This window comes from Primulina huaijiensis, chromosome 12, assembly GCF_012295235.1.
Source record: "Primulina huaijiensis isolate GDHJ02 chromosome 12, ASM1229523v2, whole genome shotgun sequence".
In the NCBI taxonomy this organism is placed as follows: Eukaryota; Viridiplantae; Streptophyta; class Magnoliopsida; order Lamiales; family Gesneriaceae; genus Primulina; species Primulina huaijiensis.
The window spans coordinates 8,003,569-8,021,478 of NC_133317.1; the positions used below are offsets into that span (position 1 = coordinate 8,003,569).

General features: G+C 32.7%; 2 protein-coding genes across 8 annotated transcripts; one reads left to right on the top strand and one right to left on the bottom strand.

The window, feature by feature from the left end:
- Positions 1-1,297: 1,297 nt before the first annotated feature.
- LOC140989817 (synaptotagmin-2-like) lies at positions 1,298-7,264 on the bottom strand. Of its 7 annotated transcripts, none has more exons than XM_073459246.1 (10): positions 6,009-7,264; positions 5,007-5,248; positions 4,142-4,160; positions 3,729-3,934; positions 3,442-3,551; positions 3,247-3,345; positions 2,240-2,660; positions 2,050-2,157; positions 1,910-1,959; positions 1,300-1,748 (listed from the first exon to the last, which is right to left on the bottom strand). In XM_073459246.1, exons 1-8 carry the CDS (start codon positions 6,782-6,784, stop codon positions 2,051-2,053), a joined length of 1,980 nt encoding a protein of 659 aa, XP_073315347.1. In that variant the 5' UTR covers positions 6,785-7,264; the 3' UTR covers positions 1,300-1,748; positions 1,910-1,959; position 2,050. The 7 variants fall into 7 exon arrangements, with proteins under 7 accessions (XP_073315349.1, XP_073315347.1, XP_073315348.1 ...); XM_073459245.1 differs by having other exon boundaries at positions 1,302-1,729; XM_073459250.1 differs by having other exon boundaries at positions 1,304-1,748; positions 2,050-2,141.
- Positions 7,265-8,957: 1,693 nt separating this feature from the next.
- Positions 8,958-12,055, top strand: LOC140989746 (glutamate-1-semialdehyde 2,1-aminomutase, chloroplastic-like). The gene is made up of 3 exons (XM_073459127.1): positions 8,958-9,278; positions 9,994-10,167; positions 10,775-12,055. The coding sequence occupies exons 1-3, from the start codon at positions 9,090-9,092 to the stop codon at positions 11,840-11,842; spliced, it is 1,431 nt and encodes a 476-aa protein (XP_073315228.1). The 5' UTR covers positions 8,958-9,089; the 3' UTR covers positions 11,843-12,055.
- Positions 12,056-17,910: the final 5,855 nt, after the last annotated feature.

The window sequence follows — 17,910 nt, forward strand, 5'->3', positions numbered from 1 at the left end:
AATTTTTTTATATTTCTTGTTTGGTTTTCTAAGGTTCTCTTTATGTTTAGATTTATATTTTCTCTATAAATGAATTAAATTCATACTTAAGTTTTCAACTCTCTCCTGTGGACATATACAGACAATTTACAATCATCAAAAAATTTCAGTCCAACATTACACTCACATTATTCTCATTTATTTCATGTCTCAACGTATTATGTTTCCACCAAAAATTTCGTTATTTTCATATTATTATTCTTTCACAGAACAAATGACAAACACTACAACTTCAAAACTGGTTTTGTTACCTTATATTTTAGGTTATGCATCACTCTAAATCAAATAATGGTAATTTAATTTTTTTCCCCAAAAGTGTTGGATAATTATGTCTCAAAATAATAACAATTTCATGAAAAAATAATAAATAATCATAAACTAAACAGACAAATCATTTATTTAAAATCATATGATAGAATTTCATCTTATCATGTCTAAATACAAATAATAAATTGTGAGAAAGATGAATACATATTTATATAGCAAATCTAAAATAGAAATTAATTTTTTTACTTGTAGAGTTTCTATTTTTAAAAAATGTCATTCACTTCGATGTAATATTCGAATTATTCGTGGGTACAAATTTTGATTTACAATCATATTTCAAACGAAATGTGATGGAAAAAAAGGAAAGAATGAAGATAACTAAGAATCAATAAATAACTATATTTTATTTTTTGAAATATATAACATTTTCTCAACATTTTTATCGTATAATTGATATTAGAAAAATTTATCAATTGACAACTTAATATNCAACTTAACACATTGATAATTGAAAGTAAGTCAAATAATTTTATATATCCAATCTCGGGGAGAAAAAATTTGACCACATGTTATATAAAGTTTAATTATTCGGAAAAATGAATAAACAATACAATATGTGTTTAAGGAATCTGTATTGATTGACAAAAAAAATGATTCAAATTACATGAATCATAATATTAAATTGTTTATAATAATAAGAAGAACATGCACTATAGTTGCATAAAAAACCAAACAATTTTTTGTCAATAAAATATAACATATCCGAATAAAATTAAAATTTGATTTTTTGAAAACAATTAGCCATATTAATAATTAAAATTGATATTTACACTCTATTTTTTTGTTATTTACACTTCATTTCTGAATAAATTTGACTACATGAAGTGAATGATATATAACACAAAATGGAACGTAAATATCAACTCTTATTTATAATATACATTATTTACCCAAGGGTTGTGGGTTTTTTTCTACCAATTGGGGCTTTCAACTATCGAAGAGTGGAGAGGAATTTATTCACGAATTCTTCCCTAGAGTGGAAGGTGGGCATGAAAAGTAGACTTTGGGTTGGATGAGTTACATACAAAACATTAAGGAAAAAAATAAATAGGAAAGAATGGATCTTTCCGGCCATCTCCACAGTTGAAAATTAAATGTGACAGCTAATTACAAAATCAACATGCTTCCAGTTACTGCGGTGCTTAACGATCAAAATGGAACCAAGCTGCACAAGGGTTAATTACAGAGCAGATGACACCTTTTGAGAAGAGAGGAAAGCTCAAAATTTTGCGGCCGAAATGAACAAATTTCTCTCGTGACGTCGATCTAGTGAAGGATTAAAGTAAACATCTTGTATTCTTCTCACAACCTCGTATGGTGAAAGGTTTCGTCGGGGAGAAAGCTGGACTCAAATTTTCCCAGCCTGTGCAACAGTTTAGTGCCTGTCAAATTACATTGATGGGGAACTAATATTGTAAATCTAAAGCAAAAGAACGGAAACGGCACGATGGAACGAAATCCTCATAGTTTATGCAATCACTTTGGAATAAAAGAATATACAAGAACATGAAAATCAATATTATTCTTATGAATAACATCATACCTATCAAAATATGATCTGAAGATCGAATAATGGGCTTTCGTTATGGGTTCCTGGATTATGAACAAACTCAAGAATTAGGATTTCTTGCATAATTATAAGAGCATATGGTGGTCCATCCTGAGCAAGATCGTGTGACTCACATCATATTAAGGATTGAATAAACTTGAGTTGCCCATGTTGATAGCTATAAGGACCGAAATACTCGTAATCAAAGCAAGCCAAAATAAAGATCCTGCAAATTAGTTTTCCTAGTTGAAAATTATAAAGACTTTGGGTCGCTCAAAATTAAAAAAATAAGAACTACTTATTCGTAAACTCGAAGAAGCATACCTCCAGAACCGCCAGTGTTACTTCCAGGACTTTGTGGGATGGATCCAACAGCACGCCCATTCATGCCTGGAGTGTCACTACCAGTGCCAGCATCTGAAGACTTGGTATTTACTGTTTCAGATGTCATTATCCCTTGAAATTCCTCACTTAACATTAATGCTGATAGAACATCCATGAAAGATTCTTTACGCAGCTCAGACGTCGCGGGATATGATTCATCAGAATCAGAAAACTCATAGTCCGATGCCCCTGTATCTATGAAGACTTTCTCGAGCCTTTCATCTTCATCATCCTCAACGTATGCTTTGTATGTCAATCGCAGTAAAATTTCTCCAGCAGATCCCTTTCCAAACAGACCCCAACCTCGGAGTACCACTATCCTGTCTGCTGGAACAGTATCTTTCAGAGATGCAAGATCAACCTGAAAACAGTTCTTCATAAAAGTTTGCAAATGTTTGTAGGTAATACTCTAATTAGGAGTTTTTGACAGTTCAAATAATTAAAGTACACATGAATTCAGTGCACATAGACAGTTCGTTTGGGTATCACGGCAGTTAACCGTAAATATTAACAACATACTGACGACAATGACTTTTTTCGTTAAATAATGCTTAACCAGTGACAGGTAGAAGCGGAAAATGCTACAGCAGAGATCCAGCCGCTTGTGGTTCTCAATGGAACCACTCTGCAATCTGCCTTGACATTTTATTGATAGCCATCAGCCGGGCCTTTTCCGATAAGCTGGACAACTTCCCATTTTCCATGATATCATGATTCAATGGAAAAACCTTGTATATTCTTTTGAACTTTTAAGAAGTAGATATAAATAGAAGAACTCAAAACATGGAATAATATTAAATAACTTACCACTTTCTGAGGTAAGGAATCATTTAAATTTCAAGAGGATGGAAATAAAACAACAAAAACATGTAAAATAACTTCCTGAAAGCAGCCAAAAAAAGAAAAAAAGAATTCCAAGCAGTATTAGCAGGTCTGAGATATCTTACCTCTGCAGTACCGACTGTCAAATCCGTGATTCCGAGCGTGTCCTTTACTTCAATACCTAGTTTTTCTTTCCTAGGGTTTGTAACTAACATATGAAAATCCTATAAGGTAAAAAAAATTTATGATTAGCAGCAGTATAAACCTCCATTCATGAGAAAACATGAGCTCAGAAACTCACACAATTGAAAAAAACTCACTTGATTCCAAATTGGCTCTCCAGGAGGTCCAATGACAGTAGTTAGGCTGTTTCTCTTACTTCGTATTACTTGATCTCCCAATCTTAAAATTACATATGGATCTGTTTTGCCTGAACATGAAAGGATGATAATTGTGTCAAACAGTCAAAGTACTATGTCAGGAGAAATCTATGTAAATCAGAAGCAGTGGCAGATAAGCTTGACATTGCGTCTTAAAAGAACTGGTGCTCTCTAAATACCCTGCTAAAATACCAAGTAGAACATGGTAAAAGAAGTAAAATTTATACCATAGAATATATAAGAGAGTTTGCGTGCATCTAGAAGAGTCACTGACAATTCTCCAGCAAAGTTATTAATTCTCTCTTGAATTTCTCCAGATGTTGAATCACTTGGAACAGGCCCAACAGCTTTTCCCTTCTCAAAATCAAGAACAATCTTTTTTGGACGCACAAATAGCTGAGGCAAATCCACAGTGAGCAGTTTCGTCAAAAACCTGAAGAGATATAATAAACCAACAGCCTCGGGGTTATATTGTATTGAAAATAAAATATGATTTAAATTCTCAACAGATCACGTGAGAAAGTAGAATATAATATGACCTATGAAAGTTTTTTATATATTAAAATAAAAGATGAATCCAGTCATATGTTCAAAGACAAAGTCCACTGCATATAAGAAATAGTCAGGAGATATCACTTACATTGAGAGGATAGGAATTGCTGTGTCACCGGCACACATGAAAAATAAACAAAATAATAATAAAAATAAAATCAGTAGGATTCTCCGAATAAATGAAAACAAATAATTGTGCAGCTAACCTGAATTGTGTTAGAGCATTCTAGAAGTGATGATTGAATAAAAACAGATAAAAATCAATCTCAACATATTAGCTAAATTCAGGAAACATCACAGCACGAAGAAAACAATTCTATACAATCCTTCAAACATTTACGTGATTCGAGATTTCTGAGGTTCCTGCTCCATTTCAAACAAAAAAAACAGAAAATTTAAATTTGCAATGCTTTGAGGTGATAAAAGTTTCAATTAACAAAGAAAAGGGACATGCATTCCAAAGGACTTAACAAATGACAAATTGAAATCAACTTCCTTATCAATATGTTACTAATCATCACATCGAGACAAGGATAGAAGCTTTCCTTTTACTCTTAATGTTTTCCACAGTATCGACACCTAATATTTTTTTTATAAAGGGTGCACTAACTGAGCAGAAAACAACCGAAAGGAGACACTTTAAGAAATTTGATGAATTGAGATATCTGGAAACAATATTTTTTATTATTGACAGTTGTGCACCATAGTCAGTAGCTAGATATGGATAAGGAGGCATGGGAAGGGATGTGGCGCAGCTTGGTAGCGCGTTGTCAGCTCACAATTTACATTTGATTACTTTATTAAAATAATTATCAAGCATTTTCCTTTGCTTTTTCCATTTTCATATTTTCCACCGATACTTTTAGCTTTCCTTGCACAAAATAGATGGTAAATCTGATACTTTAATCTAATGTCCTGATAAAGAGAACCCAACAAAAAAGGTGTGAGCATACCCATTAGATTGAATAAGCGAAATGGTGACAACTCGAACTTTATTCTTGGGAGAGAAACAAAAGCCCAAGAAACAGCTCCCACCCATGGTTCTGTTGGAATCAATCGCAGTTTGACCCACAGTTCACCATCAATGTCAAAGTCTTTCACTCTAACTGGCACGACAACGGGAATTATGCCGAACTTAAGTGACACACTCAGGAGCATACGTGCACCACCAGTGTAGCGGAGGCCTATCAGATACCTTGGTAGCAAGAAAATTATCATTTATTAAGTTCCATACAACTCTGAACTACGATAAATTGCTTGTAGAGCATCATTTGTAGGTGAAAAAAAATCGATAATACAATGCATTGTAACAACGCTACTCTTTCCAAAATAGACTGCCTCTAGATAATAATTTTGTGAATGTTCCCAGATGATAGATCTTAAAATCTGTAAGAAGACTAGTAAGCATTCCAAAAAGACATGACCAAACTCAGCAGCAAATTATTGGAAAATGATTAAGAGGTTCACATTACTATCATGGAAAGTAAGCATTGTGTATTGAGATAGCAACTTGTGACTTGGGTGATAAAATTGATCCGTTCAAAATATCTTCCACTCCATGAATTACATTAAATCTCTATACAAAGAAAAGGAATGCCTATAGATCCTCTATATATGGAATCAAGGTGAAGAATGTTGTCAAGGTTCGTGTTTCACAGTTCAGTTGATCCCTCGCTGTGAATGAATTTTGACATACAATTTTATTGGCATTTCCATAGAGCGGCGATATCACCATTATCTGATATCATCATTAGCTGATGGATTGGCAACAACTTGAAAATCCTTTCCAAACATCACACCTTTGTTCTAACAATCGAGCTGCATGTTCTCTTGTTGCTTACTATTACTTTAGTCACATCCTCGGTCCACTCGTTGGCCAATAATATAAATAAAATGAAAATCAAGTGATGAAATCACAAAAAAGCAAAGCAACACTGAAAGAAAATAAAACTCACTGCAAGTCATTATCACGTCGGGAAGTCCGGCGCTCCACGCTCCTAACAGACAATGGTTCATCTCCCAATGAGAACTGCTTGATCTCAACCCTCCGCACATAATCCGGTTTCATAAGATTGTCAATGACTGGCTGCAGCAAACCAATTATCCAATTCTCAAAACCACTCCTATAAACTTTCCAAAGCTTCCCCAACACCATGTTCACCCACTCTACCGACTCTTTCCTCTGCAAATCCTTCTCAAGAATCATCGACAGGGTAGTCGGCACTTGCAGCCGATTCTCCGGCTTGCTGCCAGTATCCCTCTTTCTTGAGGTCCACAGCTTATCAAAACCAACTCCCACAAAAAAGAAGAAGGCAAACAGACCAAAAATGGAACTGTTTATCTGAGTTGGAGAGGGAATAGCGTGAATCACCCCCAGCTGACTCCTCAACTTATCTACAATAGGATCTTGTCCAAAAGTCGAATTATAGTAGTTACTACTGCCATCAAACCTGGATAAAGAAGCATAATCTAAATCTCGGCCATCAGAAAATCGCTTTAAGACGATGTTATTGGCGCCTCTTCTGGTGGCCAAGCCCAAATGGTGGTGCTGGGCGTTCCCGCCATTGACGCAGGCTTGAGCTTGAAGGAGAACCCATCTCACATTTTTAATTACAACTCTTCTCTCTCGCCTATTGCTGTGTGATTGGGAAATTGATGGCAAGACGAGGCTTTTCTGTGAGAAATCACAGGAGTTAAGGGGTGACGCACCGGAAGGTGACTGCAGAACCATTAAATCACGAGTTCCCAATCACCACAACCTCGAAACAACGATTTCCAACTCCTACGTGGCTACTGTGGTCGGGAAACATGAATGAATTCAGAACACCCAGTTATTGCGCCTCCCTTAATCCTTATTCCTCCTCTTCCAGCTACAAATATGACACAATTGACGATGTTTCCACAAATCCGGTATCGAGAAAGTTCTCCAGCAAACCAAACAAATCGAACCGAAATAATATGCAAAAACTGGTATGAGTTATGACAAGTTCATGCTGAATCCGGCTTTGAACTCCGAAGAAAAATTGGGAAACACAAAAAAGAAATTGGGAAACGAACAAAAACCGGTAATTGGGCTGGAACAGATGGGCGGAAGACGTGGACGGTTCCTGGAAGATGTGGTCGGCCTCAGACTTCATTTTTTTGTGCTCATGGGTCGGAGAATCAGAGCTGACCAGCCCACCACCGTCTGGGTAAATTTTAATGGAACCACGTGTTTTGCATTCATAAACATATATATATATATATATAATGGGAAAAATATTTATAAATAAAATATTGATGGTTTCAGTGATAAATAAATTTATAATACTGTTTACAGAATGTTATGTATAGTATTGTGGGTAAAACTTCAGGGAATAATGAAAAAATTCTGCATTCATCTTCGCTCTAGCACGAAATCTTTTAGTAAAAGCAATTTTTAATTCTTTATACATTAAATAGAAAAATTCATTTCTGAAACTGTATCAGTTTCTTTTAACTTTATATGCTTATATTGATTTTTTTTTATGTGTATTATGAGTGATAAAAATGATTGTTTGATATATAAAATTAATGTAGTGTGATTTATAAGTTAATCAGGAGTTAATCAATTAATGATACTCTTATGAACCATATGAACTTGAATAGGTTTTATTTAAGATATTCTCACGAATCTAACCGTGAGACGAATTGATTGAGTCTATATTTATAATTAAAAATAATATTTTTTACATAAAAAATATTAATTTTATATTGATCGTGTCAGATAAGATATTTGTCTTATAAAATTGGCTCATGAGATGATTTATTGAGAATTTTTGTATATGTTATATTGATATTGATGATGATTGATGTCAATACTTCATATGTCTATGTGTTCTTGGTTAGATCATTTTAAGGAACCCAATCTTTTTTTTAAAAAAAATTATCCCTTGCAATAACAAATTGTGAGATGACATTTGAAGTTTTTAGATCATCACATATTTGAAACTTAAAGTGTATGTAAGCACGAAAAAGGAAAGATTTAAGAGTAGGTCTCTTGTGAGACGATCTACGAATCTTTCCGTGAGACGTGTCAGTCCTACCGATATTCACAATAAAAAGTAATACTTTTAGCATAAAAATTAATATTTTTCATTGATGATTCAAATAAGAGATCTGTCTCACAATATACGACCCGTGAGACCGTCTGACACAAGTTTTTGTCAAAATTTAAATAAAATGATTTGGTAAACCGTTGTAGTACGATGTCATTTTTTTTTGTTAGAACGGTTATAAGTTAGTGTGTTATATTTATCAACTCAGACAGATGATACACTTAGGACGTGAATATAGATGCTCAGAATATCCATTGAATTTAAAATTTGCATTACCAAAATCCATTTGATATTGATAATATCTTGATTTGGTGTTTGTTTATATGGTGTACGAAAATGACAATGGATGCAATAGGATTTTGAAGATTCCAAGAAAAAATGTGAACCTCAATCGAGAATCTCGAATGATATGATTGTAATCGAGATATGAATTACTTAAAAAGTAAAATGAATTACTTGAGCAAGATGTCCTAAAATCTTGAAATAATAAAATCATTCAGAAAATTAATTAAAATTTATATAAATATAATGATTATATAAATATATGTAAAAATTAATTTAACTCATATAATTTTGAGTAGGTCTAATGTGAGACTTCTCACGAATCTTTATCTGTGAGACGGGTCAAACCTAATGATATTCACAATAAAAAGTAATAATCTTAGCATAAAAAATAATCATTTTTCATGGATGACCCAAATAAGATATATGTCTCACAAAATACGACATGTGAGACCGTCTCACACAAAGTTTTTGTTTATAATTTTTTAAATTTTATTTTTACATTTTCTTGTCCAAATTTTTACATGGAAAAATTGAGTGACCAATTGGAGACAAAGGACTATCTGCTCTTATCTTTTATTCTTATCTTCTTTGGGTAAGATTGAGTTGTGTAGCTTCATTTAAGAATCGGAAATTTACGCCGCCGCCACCGCCGCCGGAAAGTCCACACCGTTCAGTATGGCGGCTGCAATCGTAGGTGTAGGTCTATCATGTCCTTCAAAATTGAGTCAAACCTCTATTCACCGCCGCCATAAGCGGTCTTCTTCGATCATCCGGGTCAATGCGCTCTCCTCATCTTCCGCCGTCGAAGAAAGCAAGAAAACTTACACTCTCAAGAAATCGGAGGAGGCTTTCAACGCCGCCAAGGTACTCTTCTAATGTTCCGCGATTCGCTCGTTAAGAATTCTTCGATTATGCGTTTGGAGTTCATATTCTCGTGTGGGATGAAAGTCAATTGCGCCACATTTCGACTTCTGGGAGCTTATGATTTTCTGGATTAGATGTTGGTTGAAATTTAATATGTTGCCATTTATTATGTAAAAGAGATCTTTAACGGGATAATTTTTATGATGTGGATTGTTGTGTGGGTGAATAATGGCTCGTTTGGAGTTAAGTATAAATTGCGATCAAATGATAACGGTGCATTTTTTAGCAGCGAAATGGGACCTTTTAAAATGTTAGAGTTCAGATTTGATCGTGTTTTCTATGGATTTCAATTCCACGCCGATGCAGCTCAGCATGATTCGCAAAGGCTTATCTTAGTTTCTTTTGGCATTTGGGCAGTGTCTTCCATATTTGGATGGTGGAGAAGGGAAAAAATTATCTTGTTTTACTCTTTCTTTTACAATATCTAACAAATACATATTGGATCAGTGTTTTAAGAGTCAAATTAATGATCGACTTACATACTTTATCTGTTCCCCGAATAACTTGAGTCGAAGAATGCTGGAGTTTAACAAGTTAGGAATAATTTGGGCTCACAGAAAGGGGAGGGGTAAAGCTTTTGGATGATATACACTTTTATTGAAGTATGTGTTTGATTAGATATGATAAAAATTATGTGCACTTTGAATATTAACAGGAGTTGATGCCTGGAGGTGTGAATTCCCCTGTACGTGCTTTCAAATCAGTTGGCGGTCAGCCTATTGTGATTGACTCTGTTAAGGGGTCTCGCATGTGGGATATAGATGGCAATGAGTACATTGACTATGTTGGATCGTGGGGGCCAGCCATCATTGGGCATGCCGACGATGAGGTTTATTATTTTTCTATTTACTTCATATCTATGTTGAGAAAGATGGCAAAGAACTGATTGCCTGTTTTGAGAATCTCTTAAGAACATGTGTGGTATTCAGTTCTTTTCTAAATGGAAATGAAAAGTAGGCGCTAAAATTTGAAATAACCTTCTAACTTTGTTTCTGGAATTGGTGGATGTAAAGGTTTCTAATTTTCTGCAATGCGTAGACTGTATAAAATAGGATAAATTTATCTAAACATAGATGGGAATAGGAGATAGAGCACACTGGCGAAGGAGAATTCATACAGTCGACTACATAAAGTGGGAGAAAGACTTGATTGTTGTTGTTGCTGCTGCTTAGAATGTTATTCTCCTGACGTTAGATTACGAGTTTTGGAACATGCTGATTAGAAATTTATTGCGGCCGAGGGTAAATATCGTCTGAAAATCTGATTTCATTTTCCCTGTGTTAGACCATCTGAGATATGATCTTGATTCAAAGCACACTTGAAAGACGCCCCACTTTTCCCACGTACACTGTTGAAGCTGCTTGATTATTTGACAATAAAAAACATTAAAATGCTATGCATTCATGATGTAACACTGGCATATTGACAATCTGCAGGTACTGGCTGCCTTGGCTGAAACAATGAAAAAAGGAACCAGCTTTGGTGCTCCATGTCTCCTAGAAAATGTCCTGGCGGAAATGGTTATCTCTGCTGTTCCAAGCATAGAAATGGTTCGGTTTGTCAACTCCGGCACAGAAGCATGTATGGGTGTACTGCGATTGGCACGTGCATTTACAGGCCGAGAAAAGATAATCAAGTTTGAGGGTTGCTACCATGGCCATGCTGACCCATTCCTCGTTAAGGCAGGAAGTGGGGTTGCTACCTTAGGACTCCCTGATTCCCCCGGTGTTCCCAAGGCAGCTACTTTTGGGACATTAACATCTCCTTACAATAGCATTTCCACGGTTGAAAATCTTTTTGAATCAAACAAAGGAGAAATAGCAGCTGTTATCCTTGAACCGGTTGTAGGAAATGCCGGCTTTATCCCACCAACACTTGATTTTCTCAACACTTTGCGCAAGATCACCAAAGATAATGGGACTCTTCTCATTTTCGATGAAGTTATGACCGGGTTCCGTATATCCTATGGTGGCGCTCAGGAATATTTTGGCATAACTCCCGATTTGACCACACTGGGAAAGATTATAGGTGGTGGCCTGCCAGTTGGTGCCTATGGAGGGAGGCGAGAGATCATGGAGATGGTTGCCCCAGCGGGGCCAATGTATCAGGCTGGAACACTAAGTGGGAACCCATTAGCAATGACTGCTGGAATCCACACACTTAAACGCCTCAAAGAACCAGGCACGTATGAGTATTTGAACAAGATCACGGGTGAACTGATTCAAGGTATCCTGAATGCCGGAAAGAAGGCCGGTCATGCAATCTGTGGTGGGTATATAAATGGGATGTTTGGTTTCTTTTTCACAGAAGGCCTGGTTTTTAACTTCGATGATGCAAAGAAGAGTGATACTGCAAAATTCGCAAAGTTTTACAGAGGAATGCTGGAGCAAGGTGTCTACTTGGCGCCTTCTCAGTTTGAGGCCGGTTTTACCAGCTTGGCTCATACTCCTGAAGATATTCAGCAAACTATAGACGCGGCGGAGGAGGTTTTCCGGACTTTGTAATCTTTTTACTTTTTTGCTGTGGTTTTCTCATAATTTGCCTGTTACATGTTGAGCATGTCTTTTTTGTAGCCTATTTATAATGTGCGTTGAGACAAGTAGTCAGTTTCTGAAACCTCGGATCGGTAGATCACTTGTAATGTGTCATTATGTTTACTATCTTTTCAGAGAACTTTTAAAAGACCTCAAAGTAAAGTTTTTCAGAGGATGTCCTTAGATTTCTGGTAAAATGTTAATTTTAGCCATATATATATATATATATGTGTGTGTGTGTGTGTGTTTTGTTGAATCATTTATAATTATGTAAATATGTCTTTTCGATCAATTTTAGTTCTTCTCATCAAAATAATGTAACTAAATGGTTGATATCATTGTTAAAATTATAATTACGTTGTCAAATACTCGTGCATATCTTGAGAAAATTTTTTAACTATATATTTACAAACATTTAACAATAATATCAATCATTTAATTATATGATTTTAGGAATACATGACTAAAATGATTAAAAGAACATAATTACATGACTGCAATTTATTCAAATAAACATAGAAGACTTAAAATATCACAAAAAATCTACATACAAGACTAAATTGACATTTTTTTCTAGATTTTTCATAGCAAATAACTCAAATTGATTAGGTTCTAATAATTTTTCTAATTTTTTTATTGAATTATTGGATAGTGGTTTAGTTTTAATAAAATAAATTATTCATAAATGTTTTATTTTATATTGACTATATATCTCTGTATTCATGGTTATAATTGTTTGGAAAGATTTAAATTGCATGTGTAAAAAAATATTTACTTGCTTTATATAATATAAACTAAACAATTTTATCGTCTAAGATATTTATTAGTATCTAAAACATTCAAAGGTTAAAACATTTATTAAGAAAACGAAGTTGCTTTTCTAAAGTTTGATTAATTAGTTTTGGACTACGATGTTATATAAAAAGTTCATTAGAATTACGATACCTTTTATCAAATAAACATCGATTGATTTTGCACTTTGGAAGGGCTATTTTTTATAATTTAAAAATTAGATAACTGACACCAAAATTAGTTACTTACATTATTTGATCTTAATAATGTAGTGTAGATAAATAACTAGTAAAAAAATTAGATTTAGTTTAAATTTTTAATCAGAAAAAAACTTCTGATCTTCTAATTTTACCTTTTTTTAATATTATAACTAGTCAAACTTAGGTATTATTAGGAGTGTTCAAACTTCGGATAAAACCGAAAAAATCGAAAATCCAAACCGAAAAAACCGAACATCGAACCGAATCGAAAGCCGAATTTTGCAATTCGGATATAAATGTTAAAACCAAAGTTTATTTGATTCGGTTTCGGATTATATATGTCAAAACCGAAAAAATCAAAAAAACGAAATTTCATTAAATTAATAATTTTTTATATTTTTATTTATATTATATATTTTGATATGATATTTAGTGAATGAAAAAATATTTTAAACAATTTTTAGTTGATTGTTGTTTATTTAATTAATTTAAACCTTATATTTAAATATTTTACTAAGAAAACATGTAGAAAGTTAACATATTATATTTTACAATATATTTATATTATTAATTTAAATAATTATACCAAAACAGAATTAACCGACCGAAACAACCGAATCGTTTTGGTAGAAAACGGAACCGAACCGAAGAAAAATAGTTTGGATATCGGCTTATATATTTCTAAAACCGAAAACCGAAAAAACCGAAATAAAAAACCGAAACCGAACCGAACCGAACCGACCGATGAACACCCCTAAGTATTATTCTGCTAACAATTAACTTTTGGCCAGTGTTTTTAAAACAGGACCGGTTGGTTCGACCGAGAACCGGTCACAAGTTCGGTCCGAACTACTGTTAAAAACCGTTTGACCGGTTAAAACAGTCAAAATCGATCGTACCGGTACTGAACCGGTAAACCACTAAAAACTAGTTGGACAGATTCACATTTTTATATTTTAAATTTTATTTTTGATTATATACAAATATGATTATTTGGATTTTGAATTTTTTGAAAAATATTATTTTAGTAGTATTAGAGCTTATTTGATTAAACTTTGGTAAATATAAAATTTTATTATTTATATACATATTTAACATCTTTATAATTAAAATATATTATTTATTATATTATTAATTTATATAATATAGCACTATCTCGGTTCGATCTATTAAACCGTTATTTAAAGATAGATTGATTCGATTATCAGTCTGGTTATGAAAACATTGTTTTTGGTCATTTTGGTCCGATTTTTACCGTAATGTCAAATTTTAGCTAGAAATTATGATTAAGTTGTAACATCTGGTGACACGACAACAAATTTGATTAATATTCAATTTTGGAAGAAAATAATCTTAGTTAAAATTCCACAACATCAAACTAAAATTATTAAAAAAAAATACAAATAAAAGCTCAAAAAATAGGACGGCAAGCTCAAAATATTCCACACAAAACTTTTAGAAGATTAAATAAATACATTTTTATACCCAAATTAACAATCTTCAGTCCCTAAATTAATTCCCCCAAAACCCTAGAATGCGAACGACACGACATCCCATTAATTTAGGTGGGATTCCAAGTAGATTATTTCCCTCCGAGTTGAAAATTCCCCAAATTTGTTGTCATGTTATATGATTTTATAACCTAATCAACAATTTCAGCTAAAAATAGACACACGAGTAAAAATCATACCAAAATAACCAAAAGTTTACGGGTCAATACCTAAGTTTGATTAATGGTAAAGCTAAAGATAAACATGTACGTTAGAAGACGAAAATGAGTATTTCATTTGGGAGTAGGTCTTTCATAAGACGGTCTCATGGATCTTTATTTGTGAGACAGATCAATTCTGTTCATATTTACAATAAAAATTAATATATTTGACATAAAAAGTAATACTTTTTCGTGGATGATCCATATAGAATATCTGTTTCACAAAATTGACCCGTAAAAGCGTCTCACAGGAGTTTTTGTGTTCATTTGGAAACATTATTTCAAAACCTATTTTTAAAAAATTTCAGGTGAAATTTTTATTTCAAAGATTCCAAAATTTTCTACCCAAATTTCTCCCAAAAATTCCTTTAATTTATATATAAAATATTGACATATTAACTGATTATTGATTATACTAAAAAGTATTTGGCCTAGATGTAAAAATTAGTTATTTATTTAATTACAATAAATATTTGTTCATACACTCCATGTTAACATTTTTGGAAACTATACACGATAATACACACAATAGTTTAATACATATAAAAATAAAAATACTTATTATTTATTATCTATAATATTAAAAACTTAAAATATGTTTTTACCAAAAACTATAGCTGGTGACAGTGATGCAACTCTAATATTTTAAATTTTAGGTTGCTCGAATATTATGATTTTGATACTAATTAAATATTATAGTTGATAATAATAGTGCAACTTAAACATCTTATTTTGATCGTTCTTTTAACCGAGATAATTATTACTTTTCAAACCAATTATATGCTACAAATTGATAAACATAATATAATAAATAAATTCAACAATTACGGCCGTTAAATTTTTTACTACATATCATACGAATCCATTTATTCAAAGTTTATGTTTTGATTAAGAAATTACGTGAGAAAGTATATATAAAATTATTATTATTATTTTTTGTTTGAATTAATTAACTCGGAAGATTCTATTCAAATAGCAACCCATGTACGTAATAATTCTGTACACAATTTTTTGACATAATTAATCGTTTTTTAAAATCTTGAAGTTATTGATTATGATTAACAAATTATTTATTTATTTATTTTTTGAATTAAAAAAATAGTTTTTATGATAACTTTTATTAAATGAAATGTGAGTATTTTTGTCCATCCATAAAACTGATCAATGTAATTATTCTAAGGGGTTGATGTATTATTATATAGTATAAAATATATAATATAGATATAAATAAAATACTATTATTTTTTTAAAAAAAGTTGCACTCTATTTTGTTGACAAACAATTAATTTATGATCGTTGAGATTTTTAGGTATGAGAATTAATTTGTATAGTACCAAACATTTGTCACTTTATCAAAAGTTATAGCTGGTAGCAACGTTGCATCTCAAATATTTTAAAAAGTAAAACTTATCAAGCATCATATTTCAATTGTTCTACCCACCCGGGGCAATTATTGCATCCAACAATCTTCCTTATAATAATTGCACTTCTTGCGGTCAATTAGAATCGAAGTCGTGACATTGACTCTAATACCAATTGTAGGACCGAATGCTTGTCACTTTATCAAAATAAACAGATGATAGTAACAGTATAACTTAAATATTTTAAATCGTACAACAGTTCAAGCACAACGTCTCGATTGTTCTACCTATTCGGACAATTATTACACCTAACAATTTGGATACGTTTTTTTTATATATATAAAAAAAGAAGCTTTTACTTATGGAGTGTTTAGATATATGCCATTCTACGGATACATTGTCTTAAAATCCCTAAATCCAAACTCATTCATAATTAATATCTCAATTTTGAACGCAGCATATATCAATAAATTCATATGATAAATTATGCATTACTTACTAATAAACACAGATATCTCAGTGTCCAACGCCAATTTTAGAAACTTTATTTATGAAGACAAATCTAACACAAGTCCACATTTTGTGAACCTCGATGATTCTTAATAAGCACAAATTCCAAAATAAAGATGAATCTACCCATCCATGCGTAAATACAAACCGACCCTAACTCATATTAAAGTTAATAGATTTGACCCATTGAATCCATCCAATATATTTAATTTTTGCTAAAATATTTATAAAAATAAGTCATGCTAAATGTACATTTTCTTTGAATTATTAAATATAAACTTAAAGTTTGATGACATTTTGATTTTTCAAGGGTAACAAAGAATAAAAAAAAATAAAAGAGATGTAATTGGATTCAAGAGTATTTTTGTAATTTATTATACGAATTATAAACTTGAATGTAGCTTAAAGTATATACACACAATTTTTCAAAATGAAAATATATGATACAAAGACCATTTTTGAACAAATATTTTAACAATGTTTTAGTATTTTATAAGTGAGAAAACTTAAAAAAATGCGTTTGGACCATATTTTTGTAAAGTTTTATAAAAATATTTTTTTTCAAAAATTGTCACTCAAGTATACTTTTAAAGAATCGTTTAGAGATTTTTTTTTTTAGTGTTTATTGGAAGAAATATGGGTAAAAAACGGACCGGGTAATAAATAGGGTGAGGTTCTAAATGAGTCATTTTTTCAGAAATTGTCTTTCACATCTTCGTACACAAACTATCTGTCACGGCTCGAGCCCGGACCCGCGTCTGCGTGACTGCACAATAGATTCCTATAGCAACTACTTCGTATTGGTCCTCTCTTTACGAAAATGATTAACTCAAATTGCTAAAGAAGTCCATTGTAAGCCATTATAAACTCATTTTAAATATTTAATTTTAAGATGTGGGACAAGAGTATCACAATCACCCCCTCATTCAGAACGTGACGTCCTCGTCGCGGCCTGATCCCTCGATCCACCAGCGTTGAGAATCTAGAGGTGGCTCCTATAGGTTCAAGCTAGAGGTGGCTCCCGTCATGTAGCACTTTGCTCTGCAGGTTCAAGAGGTGGCTTCCATGCACGTATTACTTTGCCCCGCATAGCATTTATTTCTCGGTGTTCCATGCCAGTGACCGGCTCTGATACCATTCTGTCACGTCCAGAGCTTGAGCCCGTGCCTGCGTGACTGCACAATGGGCCCCGATAGCAACTAGGGATGGCAACGGGTAGGGTATGGGTCGGATTTCATACATCCATCCCCATACCTATTTATTAAATTCATCCACATACCCATCGAGTATTGAATTTCATCCACATCCCCGTATCCATCGGATTATCGGATATCCATACCCTACCCGAATATCCAATTATCATATACAATTGAATTTTTTCAAATTTAAATTGTTTCAATGAATTTATGAATATTTAAAAAATTATTTAAATGAACAATAAGAAAAATTATTCACGCTTTATAA

Excerpts from the sequence above, each read along its gene's own strand:
- LOC140989746 (XM_073459127.1), top strand. The coding sequence starts at position 9,090 with ATGGCGGCTGCAATCGTAGGTGTAGGTCTATCATGTCCTTCAAAATTG. Across the intron at positions 9,279-9,993 it reads AGGCTTTCAACGCCGCCAAG|GAGTTGATGCCTGGAGGTGT; the intron begins GTACTCTTCTAA and ends GAATATTAACAG. Across the intron at positions 10,168-10,774 it reads TTGGGCATGCCGACGATGAG|GTACTGGCTGCCTTGGCTGA; the intron begins GTTTATTATTTT and ends GACAATCTGCAG.
- LOC140989817 (XM_073459248.1), bottom strand. The coding sequence starts at position 6,784 with ATGGTTCTGCAGTCACCTTCCGGTGCGTCACCCCTTAACTCCTGTGAT. Across the intron at positions 3,552-3,728 it reads ACTCTCTTATATATTCTATG|GCAAAACAGATCCATATGTA; the intron begins GTATAAATTTTA and ends TTTCATGTTCAG. Across the intron at positions 3,346-3,441 it reads GAGAGCCAATTTGGAATCAA|GATTTTCATATGTTAGTTAC; the intron begins GTGAGTTTTTTT and ends TTTACCTTATAG.